The sequence below is a fragment of the Ambystoma mexicanum genome, chromosome 5q, assembly GCF_040938575.1.
Source record: "Ambystoma mexicanum isolate Mex_15411 chromosome 5q, UKY_AmexF1_1, whole genome shotgun sequence".
NCBI classification, from domain to species: domain Eukaryota; kingdom Metazoa; phylum Chordata; class Amphibia; order Caudata; family Ambystomatidae; genus Ambystoma; species Ambystoma mexicanum.
Window position 1 is genome coordinate 345,187,095 of NC_090933.1, and position 13,005 is coordinate 345,200,099.

Sequence of the window (13,005 nt, forward strand, 5' to 3'; positions counted from 1 at the left end):
AATCTTGATGGACGCGTGCGCCAGCCCAGCGTCAGAAGGTACGGCAGTACCTGGGGAGCCGTAATCCGTAGAGGGTTAATCTTCTGTGCGTGGCACCAGACAGAGAACCTCTTCCATTTGTGTCCATAGCATTTAAGAGTTGAGGACACCCTGGCCTTTGCAAGAACCTCTCTGCAGTCGGCCGGTATGTCGTATCCTCCAAACTCTAACGCTGCAGGAGCCAGGCCTGCCAGTTCAGCGACTTCGGGTCGTGATGGAGGATGGCACCTCCTTTCCTGGAGAGAAGATCTGCGTCCGCTGGCAGCTTCATTGACGGGGACGCTGACAAGTCCAGAAGGTCCGGGAACCATATCTGCCTCAGCCACGCAGGTGCGACGAGGATCATCCTGCACCGTGACCTCTTGAGCTGGTTGATGAGCCGGATCAGCAATGGCAATGGAGGGAACGCGTATAGAAACAGGCCCTCCCAGGGGAACGAGAAAGCATCGCCCATGCTCCTCGGCTGGGGAAACCTGCTGGCGAACCTCCGGCACTTGGAGTTCGTCGCCGTCGCGAACAGATCGATCTGGGGAGTGCCCCACCGTCGGAAGAGGCGGTCCACTAGATCCTGTCGTAGTTCCCACTCGTGGCACGAGCGCAGCTCTCTGTTGAGCGAGTCGGCAATGGTGTTTTTTATCCCTGCCAGATGAAACGGCACCAGAAACATCCCTTGGGCGACGGCCCAATGCCACAGAACCTGCGCCTCCTTGGACAGGGCTGGGGACCTGGTTCCGCCCTGCTTCCTGATGTAGAACATGGTGGTGGTGTTGTCGGTGAAGATCCTCACCACCTTGCCCTTGAGGGACGGAAGAAAGGACCTGAGGGCCCAAAACACTGCACGGAGCTCCAGGACGTTGATATGGAGGGACTTCTCCGTCGGAAGCCAAAGGCCTCTCGCGTGCAGATTTTCGGTGTGCGCTCCCCACCCTTCCAGGGAGGCATCCGTGGTCACTGTCTCCCGGTGGCCGGGGGTCTGGAAGTCCATGCCCGCCGTCAGATGCGCGCGGGTGCCCCACCACCGGATCGCTCGTCGGAAGCTCTCGTCGAATGTGATCCTCTCCTCGAAGCTGCCCGTCGTCTGGATCCAGCGCGCGTCCAGGAACTCCTGCAACTGGCGCATCCGGAGCCTGCACAGGCGGATGAGGTAAATGCAAGAAGACATCATTCCGAGGAGGGACTTGATGGACCTCACTCTGGCCGCGTCCGCAACCAGCATCCGTTGCACCTTGCCCAAGATGGCCCTCGTCCTTTCCTCCGACGGAGAGGCCAGAAGCGACACTGTGTCGAGCTTCGCTCCCAGAAACAGTGCGTCTTGCGCGGGCACCAGGTGGGACCTGGCGTAGTTTATGGAGAATCCCAGGTCCGTGAGTAGTTGGACGGTCCTTGCCGTGTGCTCCACAGCAAGCTCCTCCGTCTTCGCTCGGATGAATCAGTCGTCCAGGTAGGGGTAGACGTGGAACCCTCTCGGCGCAGCTGCGCCACCACCGGTGCGAGGCACTTGGTGAACACCCTGGGTGCCGACCTCAATCCGAAGGGAAGGGCTCTGAACTGGTAGTGACGCCCTTGGACCACGAACCTGAGAAACTTTCGGTGTCCCTTTAGGATGGGAATATGGAAGTAGGCATCCTCCAAATCCAACGACGACAGGAAATCACCCTCCTCCAGCTGACCCAGGACGTGTTGGAGGGTGACCATCCGGAACATCTGTGCCTTGATTAATTTGTTCAGTCGTCGTAGGTCCAGGATGGGACGCCCTCCTCCCGTCTTCTTCTTCACGAGGAAGTATCTTGAGTAAACTCCGGAGCCCCGAAGCCTCTTTGGGATGAGCTCGATGGCGCCCTTCTTGAGCATCGCCTTTACCTCCAAGAGAAGTTGAGGGACGTGATGTTCTTTCCTTGCCACAGGGGGGACGCGCGGGCACCTCTTTAGAAACTCGAGCGCGTGACCCTGAGCTAGGGCGTCCAGCACCCAAGGGTCGGTGGAGATGGACTCCCACATGCTGACGAAGCTCGCCAGCCGGCCTCCCACCGGGGTGCTTCGGTGGGGGCCCGACCCCACTGCCGGTTCAGTCCTGCTTCGACGAGGCTTTGCCGCCTTGTCCTCCTTGGCGACGACGGCGGGGTCCGCCTGACTTGCCTCGTCCCCTGTAAGCTTCCTGTGACGACGAACGGGCGGCTTGACGGTAGGTGGAAAATCCGTCGCTGGAACCTTTGGAGGCACCCTGTTTGCTTCCGCCGCTGCGAAAGGACGGCCGTCGTTGCTGGAGAACACCAAGAGCACGGGCCGTCTCCGTGTCCGTCTTGATGGCTTGTAGGGAATCGTCCACTGTTTTCCCAAACAGGTTGTTTCCGTCGAACGGCATGTCCAAGACTCTGGTCTGCACGTCCTGACGGAAGTCAGTAGCCTTGAGCCATCCACGCCGCCTAAGGCACACGCCGTTGCCCAACTGGCGAAATCCAGTGTCAGCGATGTCCGTCGCAATCGTAATGGCGTGGTCCGATGCCACCTCTCCTTCCTGCAAGATCTCTAGGGCTTCCGCCCTCTTGTCGTCTGGTAGGAAGTCCAGCAGGGGGGCCAGTTTGTACCACAACTCCCTGTCGTAGCAGGCTACGATAGCCAAGGCGTTGGCCGCCTTAATCGTCGTCACTGCAGACGAGATGACTCTGCGTCCCATCGTGTCTAATTTCTTTCCCTCGCCGTCCGGCGGGGAGGTCGACGTAGAGGCCGCGTCCCCCCCGCTTTCTTCCTGGCCGCCGCGGAGACGACCGAGTCCGGGGTCGGCTGTGCCCAAAGGCACAAGGGGGCCGCGTCAGGGACCCAGTACTTCTTCTCGTACCGATCCCTTCTAGCCGGCGTCGTGGATGGGTTCTTGAGGAGGGCGAGGCCCTCATCCCAAATATCGTCCAGTAGAGGTACAGAGAGGACCGTCTTCCTCTTGGCCTCGCGCCGTTGATAAAGGAAACCTTCTTTCTTCTTCTCTTCCGGGCAGAGCTGGAAAAGCTCGGATGCCCTGGCGATCATGGAGTGAAACGATCCAATCTCGTCGGGCGGGGAAGCCCGGGTGGGAGGTGACGACGGGAGATCCTCGTCGTAAACCTAGTCGTCTGTATCCGTCCCGGCCGGGTCAGTCCCCGTATCATCCCCACGTGTCGTGGACGGGGAGGAGGGCTGAACAGGGTGCGATGGCTGAAAAGGAGGTGGAGGATGAATCCTTCTGCTCTTAGGGGGAGGGCTCCCAGAAGGGCCTGGCTCCGGGTCCCCCGTCGGGAGCGGTTCCTCCGCTGGTGGTAAAGGCAGTCTCGTCCTTATCTCCGAGCATAAGGACTGTATAGCCAACAAAATGGCCGCCGAGTTGTCTTGCGGCACTGGTTGAGGGGAGTCCGACGGGCGGCCAGGAGCCCCGTCGGCACCCTCGACGTTCTCGTCATCTCCTATGTTGGGGTCCCTCCCGACGGGCTGGTCTTCTTCCACGCCAACGCTGTGGCTTAAGACTTCGATCAGCTCTTCCTCAGAGGTTCACGACGACCTCCTGCCCCCCCTTTTTCTTCTCCGTCGGAGGTTTCACGGGAGTCCTGTCGATGGGCATGAAAGAGGACTCCCTCCGCGGTGGCAGGGAGACTCTGAGCCCCGAGGTCACCACCACTGGTGTAGCCTCCACAGGCTGAGCCAGGGCCGCCGCGACTGTCTCGATAGAGGCCTTGGCCGGATGGATTAAGGCTTTCACCACCTTAGGTGCACTCACCGCCTTCTCCTTGGGGGGAGGGTCACCGCCTCGCTCCCCCTCCGATGGGGCCTTCGAGCTCGACCGGGGTCTCTCCAGGAGCTTCGCCGGGTGCTCGGCCTTCCTCTTACCCGAGCCAGAGCGTTGGCTCGTGGTTGATGGCGCCGGGGAGGATGCGCCCTGCCTGGCGCCCGTAGAACCTGACCGTTCGGCGCTCCCAGTGCCAGTGGACTCGCGGTGCTTGGCCTTTTGTTGGACCCCCGTCGCCGGGGCGTCCTCAAAGGTCTTAGAAGACCGCTCGGACTTCTACTTCTTCTTCTCGCCTGACGGGCTCTTCCCTTCCAGCCAGTTGGCGAGACGTTGATGGCGGTCCTTCATGGTCCGCTCCGACATATTGCCACAAAACGCACAGTCCTTCGCCACGTGCGTCTTGTCCTCATGTAGGCAGTAAAGACAAAGGGAGTGTTCGTCCTCCTTAAAGACATTCTGAAGCTGGCATCCAGGGCAGACCCTGAACAGCTTTCCGGGCGTTGAGCTTCCCTTCTCCTGGGCCATGTCCGAGATGGGCCTGAGAAACTTCTGGAGTCCTCCAAAAGCGTGGCTCGATGAAATCTTCACCCTTGAGGGGCGTAGACGAATCCGACACGGGTCCCCGTTGATCGGATGAAGAAACGGTGGAGCTTGAGGCTCTTTTGACCGAAAAAAGAAATATTTTTGAGAAAAAACGTGAAAAATAGCACTAACGCTCGAGAGCAATAGCATGAGGATCCCAACACTTGAACGTGCGGTAAAAATCTGAAGATGGCTGCCAGAGGCGGGGCTTAGGTAGAGGGCAGTCATTGGCTGTGGTCAGTATGACGCAGAGATCAGTGATTGGTTACTACTACGAAAGACAGATCAGAAACGAAACTGATACTGATTTTTTCTTTACCGAGGATTCCCAGCCTGACGACGGGGAATATTCATGAGCATGTGAATCCATGCCAGACCCCATGCTGGAGAAAAAGAGAAATGGGTTAAGAGGGGGGTGGGGAAGGACACTTATGTAGGGAGGAGGTATTGCATCTCTCTATTTGAAGGTGTGGGACATCAGGTGTGGCAGTAGATGTTTGTATGCTACCAGTTAGTCATGCTCTGAGGCAGAAGATTTGAACTTCTTGCCTTTAACTGCTAGGCAGTTCTATGGTGATCACTGTGCGATATGGTAAACGAGATATACATGAACGTGTACAAAGTCCTCCCACTTGTGTACCAGATATTCAGCTCCATAATGAAACAAAATACCAGCTGCCGCCAACAACCTCATTGATATAATGCTACTGGTAGGCCTGGTGTAAAACCCAGATGGCAGAGGGGCTGGAGGTGGAATCGGAAATGGCGAGAAAAGCAGCAGGGTCAAAACAATAGCTGCCTGACAGCAGAGTCTTTGTATGATTGGTATGTCATAGCTCAAAGGAAGACATATAATAATATGATACAGTGAAACATCTCCCGAGAGCAAGAACGCTCTTGTACTCTCTAATCTTCCCTGCTAAATTAAGAATTGAACAGGGGGGCAGGGCCCTCTTTCAAAAACCCGTCAGACGCCCTATCCTATGTGGAAGCCTTGATACCTACTCCCTGTCCGCACCGGAACTGAGAACCTAACGGACCATTAAGAGAGGAGGCAGACCACGGCGACGAAAACAAGTGAAATAACCCAAAAAGGCAGAGGAATATCATGTGGACAGCAGGATGTCCAAGTGCAAAGGCAAAGAAGGATAAATCTGGTTGGCGCACGTTGAGCCGAGACATGAGGGGAAGGCAATCAACATAGCACCTTGGGGTATTTCCAAATGTTTACGGAGAACACATCATCAAGTTGGGGGAGATGGTGAGGGTGGTGGAAAGGGGATGCAACCAAATGTAATGTTATTGAGGGACTATGCAAATGAAGCCCCCAGAGGCTGAAAAGTTGTGGGTAAAACAGATAAAATGAAAAATGGCATGTCGGCGATAGGACTGATCAAGCAAACTATGAAACATGGTAAACAAAGTCGTAATGACAGTAATGAAAGGTACAACAAATCGGTATGGTTGAAAACCTGAAATTAATATCATGGAATGCACATGGGCTAAATAACCCGATAAAAGTAATAAAGATCTGGTCATATCTGGAACGACATTCGCCTAATGCTGCAAGAGACACACGCACTGGAGGCAATACACCGACAAATAGGTCAGAGATGGGGGAAAAATAGATTTTATACTAACTACTTATCACAGGCTAGAGGGGTAATCAATTTCCAGGCTGGACTCACCCACATAGACCCAGATGGTAGGTATGCTATAGTTACAGGGACCATTATTAATGAGGCAATAACGCTAGTAAGCACATATGGCCCGAACGCTGACGACCCAGCATTCTATGCTAATGTGGCGGCATTGATAGGACTGACCTCTGAGACCCCTGTGTTGTGGGAGGTGACTTTAATACAATTCTAGACACCACCAAAGACAGGTCTAGTACCAGACATCACTTGACACAAAGGCAGCCCTTACCACATGCCAGATCATGACAATACTCACTGCTTGAAATATGGAGAGTTGAGCACCCAGACACCCTAGAGTACACATACTATTCTACCGTACATGATGCGTTGTCTAGAATCAACTACTGGCTGATCATGGACACATGGCTAGATAGGAATTGCTGATCAAGCATACTACCATGCACCGGGTTGGACCACTGGCCAGTGGTGCTCCAGGTGTAGTTATCAGAGGGGCAGCCCCGGACCCTCTGGAGAATGGCTCTGTCTGTGCTAGCGGACACTTCACTGACCGAAACACTGATAATAGATATTGAAGAGTTCTTTGAAAAGAACGAAGGGTCAGTAGCGGAATACTCCAATATATGGGAGACATTTAAAGTATGGTTCTGTGGAATAATGTTAGCCTCTACAACAGGCATTCTAAAAACCACAAGAAGGGAATTGGGTTTGACAGAAGAAACTCTGAAAAGATCAGAAAACAAATATGGAGAAACACAAGATCGGGCATTACTAGGATTAAGGGTAACCTACTTAAATTTTGCTATCTGGCGTACCGTGAAATGCGATTTATAGCCCAGAATGTCCAAGCCAGGAGGTATGTGGACAGAGAAAGACTGGGTCGACTGCTAGGAAGCATAATTAGAAAGAGATACACACCATATCTCAGGCATCACTAGACAAGATGGTGTATTGCTCTCCTCTGACAAGTGCACGGAACTACCATAAATCACCAATGCAATTATAGAGCAAATACTTCAACCCAAAAACAGACAGACACAATTACTCACAGCCACACACTCTTTAGAAGATAATCAGCTCTTTACGGCTATTTATTCAATGATTACAAGTACATAGAAATAACTCAAAACTAACATGGACATAGATTGCAGAAGAAGTAAAGAAGTCAAAAGAAATACATCACTGTGAGCGTAATTCTTGTCCTCATCTCGTCCAGAAGCGGCTGGAAGACCCCGGGGAGCAGCCACGAAGAGACTGCTACAGCTCACAGGAAGGCCAGACGGAGCGTCCTTCTCTGGCTGAAGTCTCACCTGACCCCTCCGGGTTTCCGCATATATAGGCACTCCAAAAAAAGGAGTTAATTCTCAAACCTTCTGGAATTGCACCTGCGCAGTTGAGGAACAGCCGTCGGTTGCCAGCTGGGTCAATCGAAAGCTCCCCCCAAGGAACGCAGGGCCTCCCTGCTCTAAAAACATGCTCCACGGAGAACAGTAGCAAGTCATAACAACTTTAGATTTTCCCAGCAGAAATGGCCTTGACTGCATACCAAGTTTGAAAAAGCATGTTTGTCTCAGTACTGTGAATCTAACACTTCAGCAAAATGTGTGCAGCCTTTCACTGCGGAGTGAAGTAAATATCCAACATGGCTCCGAGCGCTCCCAGAATGCATCGCGCCCGCGCCACTTTGAACTAAGCATAAATTAAGCAGAACAGATGAGGGAATTGCCATGAATTCAGGGGAAATAAATAAAATGTTTAGGTAGTATAATCAAAGCTTATACGCCAATTTGGATACAGTATCCAGGGAAGAGGTAGATAGGTACCTAGATGTAACTAAATTGCCCACCCTTGACGGCGAGCCAAGAGACGAGCTAAATAGCCTGGTAGTGCTGGAAGAAATATCAGATGCTATAGCTTCTCTCGCATCTGGCAAGGCTCCAGGCCAAGACAGCACTGGGATTGAATTGTACAAAACATAGAAGGATATACTAGCCCCCCCACTGATCAGGGTATGGGAGGAGGCCTGTAATATGGGAAGACTTCCACCCTCACTTACGGAGGCTGTGATCACGGTTCTCTTGAAGCCTGGCAGACCTTTAAACGAGATGGCCTCATACCGCCCACTCTTGTTCATTAACGTAGATGCAAAAATATTGGTCAAAGTTCTGGCGAACAGACTGCTTCTATGTATGTCAGAATTAGTAAATCCGGACCAATCGGGCTTCACTCCAGGAAGGTCAACAGCCATGAATCTGCGCAGGCTGTTCGGTACACTTGCTCAGTTGAGCCCATCCGCAGCAGCAATCACACGAGACACGGAAAAAGCCTTTGATTCAGTGTCGTGGAACTTTCTGTTTGGATTGCTAAGGGGCATGGGCCTGGGGAGGGATTCAATAAATTTGTGAGGCTACTATATAATGAACTAAAAGCCAAAATACACACTAATCAAAACTATTCAGGCTGATCAGACGAGCTAGCGGTACACGTCAAGGATGTCCCTTCTCCCCCTTGCTGTCCGCACCAACCATAGAACGGTGTGCAAGTAGGATCAGAGAGTTTCATGGGCATAGAGGAATACATATATGGGGTACCCCCCAGGTAATATCACTATGCAGATGATACTCTCCTATATCTCAGAAACCCTGAAAAAATATTGGACCCGTTTTGGCCTAAGTAAGCAAATTTACCCGACACTCTGGATACAAGGTCAACACAATGAAATCAGAAATGTTACCGCTCACAGACAGCACTACAAAACCACCAAATCTACACGGGCTGAGAGCAGAGTTTAATACTTAGGGGTGAGGGTGGCACGAACATGTAAACTATTATACGAGAAGAACCATGAAGAATACATAAATACATTAGAACATAAATTGAATCTGTGGTCTAAGCACCCCATCTCTCAGTACGGAAGAGTTGCAATTCTGAAAATGGTGATAGTACCCAAGCTGTTATACCTTTTTAATGCTATCCCGATACAGCCAGGACGCAGATTCTTCAACTTACTACGTAAGCTAGCAGTGGGGTTTGTGTGGGGTGGTGGTACAGCTCGCATGAAATAGGAGGGCCTAACTGAACCACATGATCGAGGGGGCCTAGCAGCTCCAGACTTTGAGCTGTACTATCTTGCAGCCCAAGCGCATTATGGGATATGGGATATTGGTAGGGATAGGATATGAACGATGCAACAAGGCACTAGAGACATAGTGCTTCCCTACTTGATATTAGGACGACTGAGTGCCCACCATGCAGGCTCATGTTCAGTTGATCCCTTACGAACTACAATAGATGCATGGAGGTGAATAAATGTGAGGACTAGGGCCACGCACCCATACTGTAGTAATCTTCCCTTACGGAACTGCCCTGAACTCTGTCCCACACTAGAAAAAGACATCCAGGAAACATGGGATCCCGACAAAGTAATGAAACTCGGCGACCTATACACTGGTGGCAGATTTGTAACGACTGCCAAATTTAGGATGAAAATGGGAAATAACCGGGCACGCCCAACTCCAATATTACCGAATGAGGGCGGCAGCTAAAAAGAAGTGATCAACATTCACACTCGAGCCCGAAACTAATGAGTGTATAGAAATGGTGGCACAAGGTGACAGCAGAAAGAGACTACTAGCTAGAATATATGCCAAAGTACAGGCTGGAACTGCTCAACAGCACGGTGAAAGATAAATGAGAACGGGACACGGGTAATGTAATTGACAATGTTAAGTGGCAGAAAATATGTAACCTCACTAGAGAGTTCTCACTGAATGCCAGATTGCGCCGAATACACTTTAAAGTGAACAGACTCCATTATGCACCTAAGACGATTTCATGCTTTAACCCAGACAATGTTCAAAAGTGCCCGAAATGTGGTCACGGAGAAGCATCCAATTCATATCTTCTGGGGCTGCCCCCCTATCAATGACTTCTTGTCACAGATAGCGAGGACACTACATGTAATGTCAGATATACCCCCCGACACTCATCCCTCTGAAATATCTCCTCGGCGATATAGGGAAAGCTAAAATAATCCATAGATTATTCAAAATAGGATGTAAAATTGCCAAGAAATGCATTTTACTTAAATGGAAAGCAAAAGAAGCACCAACGATACAACAATGGTTTTAAGAAGATGAACAAAAGGACATTGTTTTTTGGAACTGATCAATGAAAACATCACATATATTAAGAAAATATCCATGTAAAGTTGCAATACCTGAGCTGTTACCCGATGCAGTCTTGGGAAAGATGATAGTTTTCTCCTTTGCTTCAATGTGCTCCATTGGAGTCTTGGAAAAAGGTTTTGCAGTATGAACTACTGGGGTTTTAATTTGTGAAGAAAGGGAGGACAACTGGTCCGTTGCTGAATCTGTTGCAGTAGAATCAGCAGATTCTCGTATTCTCACTTTTACAAACTTGTTCAAGTCCCAAGAGGAAAGAAAAGACATATTTAGTCTGAGTCTTTAGAGTCACATTTACATTTTCAATCTAACCTTACTTGTACATATCAAGATTAACATCAACCACAACAATCTGCTGAGAAATAGAACTTACTCACCTTAGTAGAATACTAAAGATAGGGATTTAGAACATACTATATGCTGTGAACAAAATGCAGTTGGGCTCAGGCCTGTTACCGGTCCTGCATTTCCCTGAAAAAGGGGGAAATAGCTATATGCAACCCTCCAGAGTGATAGGAGTGAAAAAATATTTGGATGGGAGTTGGGTTCTAGGTGCACTGCACGTTCACAATCTCCTGCCAAACCGAACCAAAAAAAAAAGATAGGCAGCAGCATAGCAAGTTTCTATGGACGCGGCACCATGGATGGCAAAGGAGCAGTTTGGCCGGAAATGGAAGCCCCAGGCAAGCAGGTAAGGCAGAGGGGTGGGGAATGTGGCAAGTCATAGTGGGCCAGGGGCAGCCTGGGTGCAGAGGAAGGGATGCGGGTGACTGGAAGAATGCAGGCTGTCACTGGCAGATTCTGTGCATGCCCCCAGCCAAAAGATTGGTTGAGCACCCTTCAATGGTAGCAATACTGTAAGAGGTCTATGTAGTTAACTGATCAGTAAAATGAGGGACCTGCTACAGGAGAGAGTGAATGTAATTGCTAGGATTTCTATTGTTTCTTCCCGACATGAAGTGGCAATGTGTCTATTTTAGGCCATAAGGAAGAATGTTCTATAGTTTAAGGTGAAACTGCGATCATCAAAAATCAATATTTTTGATTTAGGGATTAATGATGTTAGCAAGGCAAGATATCAAACATGTTGAGGGTTATGGCTCAATTGTTCTTGCCAAGTACTGTAGCATCTGTGGCCGTTGCAATCTTAAACATAATCTCCATATCATGTTGTAATACAGCACATCTCAACATTAGACCAGAGAATCCACACAGACAGCAGAACATTATCTGCTTGCAGGAAACACAGGCCTCTACTCCAATGTACAAATAGGGTTATTCATGATTCATAAAAACAGTCATCAGACGAAATGAGGGGCACCCCTTGAGCTTGGCTGCTAATGTGGGGTCAGTTCACCTTCACAAAGCTGTAGGAGCATAAATGACATTCATGTATTAGCAGTTAAAATACGTTAATAAGCAGCCCCTTTATTCATGTTTAAAATCTAGGTGTGTGTAAACAAACGTGTATCTGACAATATCAGGTAGCTAAACAAGCTTCTTGAGTTTCAAGAAGCAAATATCAAAAAACATCCAGAAGATTTCATAGTTGTAGTAGGGGATTTCAACATGTTGTGACAAATCTCCGGATGTTGTCCCTTCTTTCCTAGGAAGAGCCTCTTCCCAGATGGCCAAAGAGGTTAGGGCGTTACCCGATAGCCGACCTGAGGGTGGTACTCAGTGGGAGGATGAGGGATTAGGGATGACCATCAGGAGAGAACGTGGTATCCCCCCCGTACTGACAAGCAAGAGGCAACGGGTAATGAGGATAACTGACCAGTACTAATTCACATGCTGTAGTCTTTCAAGCAATGTCATTTGTCAGCTCTCATTAAAAGTAGGAGAGGGAAGAGAAGGATGGCGTCTTCGTTCGTGGAACAGCATTGGCAGCTGAAAGACGTGCAGATGAAGCTCTGGGGAGCCGCCGAATTACAGAGCAGACAAGCAGAGGACCGGAGAAGGCTCTGGTGTGCCCAGGGAGCCACCAAACCTCAGAAGAGACACGCAGAGAACCGGGGAAAGCCCCAGTGAACCACAGAAGCAACCGCAGCTCCTGAGAGACCCACAAACAACCAGAGGGTGACGGCCAAGACCCTGTTGGGGAGACCCAAAGAGCAAGTGAAGTGAAAAGCAATATACAGAAGGGATACTACCTAGGGAGCAAATATTAAGTGAAGGGGGTCTGGGACCCACCTTGGGAAGACAAACAGAATTAAGAAGGGATGCACACGGTTGCTAAACAAGTGGTTTTTCACAGACCTTGGCAGGGTAGTAAACCAAGGGTGTGTTATGAAGAGGAATTAAAGAACAGCAGTAAGAACGAACAAGTGAAGCGGGTCTGGGTCCCTGGTGTAGTGCACCACTAATCATAAGGAGAAATACAAATTTTGCTCTGATCAGTGACTCTGACCTTGGCAGGAAAGTAAACCAAGACTGCGGGACAAAGGAAAGTTAGACAAAGAACAGTGTGAATGAACAAGTGCAGGAGGGTCTGGGACCCATGTCCGGGAATTGCTCCCTGAGTTTTAATAAAGAAGAATATGACTGACACACAGAGACCTTGGCAGGAGAGTAAACCAAGGCTGTGGGTGCACGTGAAAACAGACAGAACTGAGAATGCAAAAGTTGTATCCCCTACTTAGCAGGGGAGTGGACCAAGACGAGGGGTACGGCGGATCACGACAGAGATTGGGAAAGGAGAACTAAGCTATTTTCCCTGGTCGCACTACTTAGGGGAAGGGTCTGCCCACAGAAGATAAACCTGGAGAAAGCTGGACAAACTTGGGGGAAA

The 13,005-nt window shown here is 50.1% G+C and overlaps 1 protein-coding gene across 5 annotated transcripts in view; it reads right to left on the reverse strand.

Moving 5' to 3' along the window:
- The window catches only part of CEP192 (centrosomal protein 192), a 2,773,731-nt gene that overhangs the window by 301,347 nt on the left and 2,459,379 nt on the right, over nucleotides 1–13,005 (reverse strand). For all 5 annotated transcript variants that reach the window (XM_069620824.1, XM_069620822.1, XM_069620821.1 and 2 more), the window contains one exon: nucleotides 10,250–10,448. In XM_069620824.1, the coding sequence (XP_069476925.1) occupies nucleotides 10,250–10,448 (199 nt within the window). The remainder of the gene's footprint in view (nucleotides 1–10,249; nucleotides 10,449–13,005) is intronic.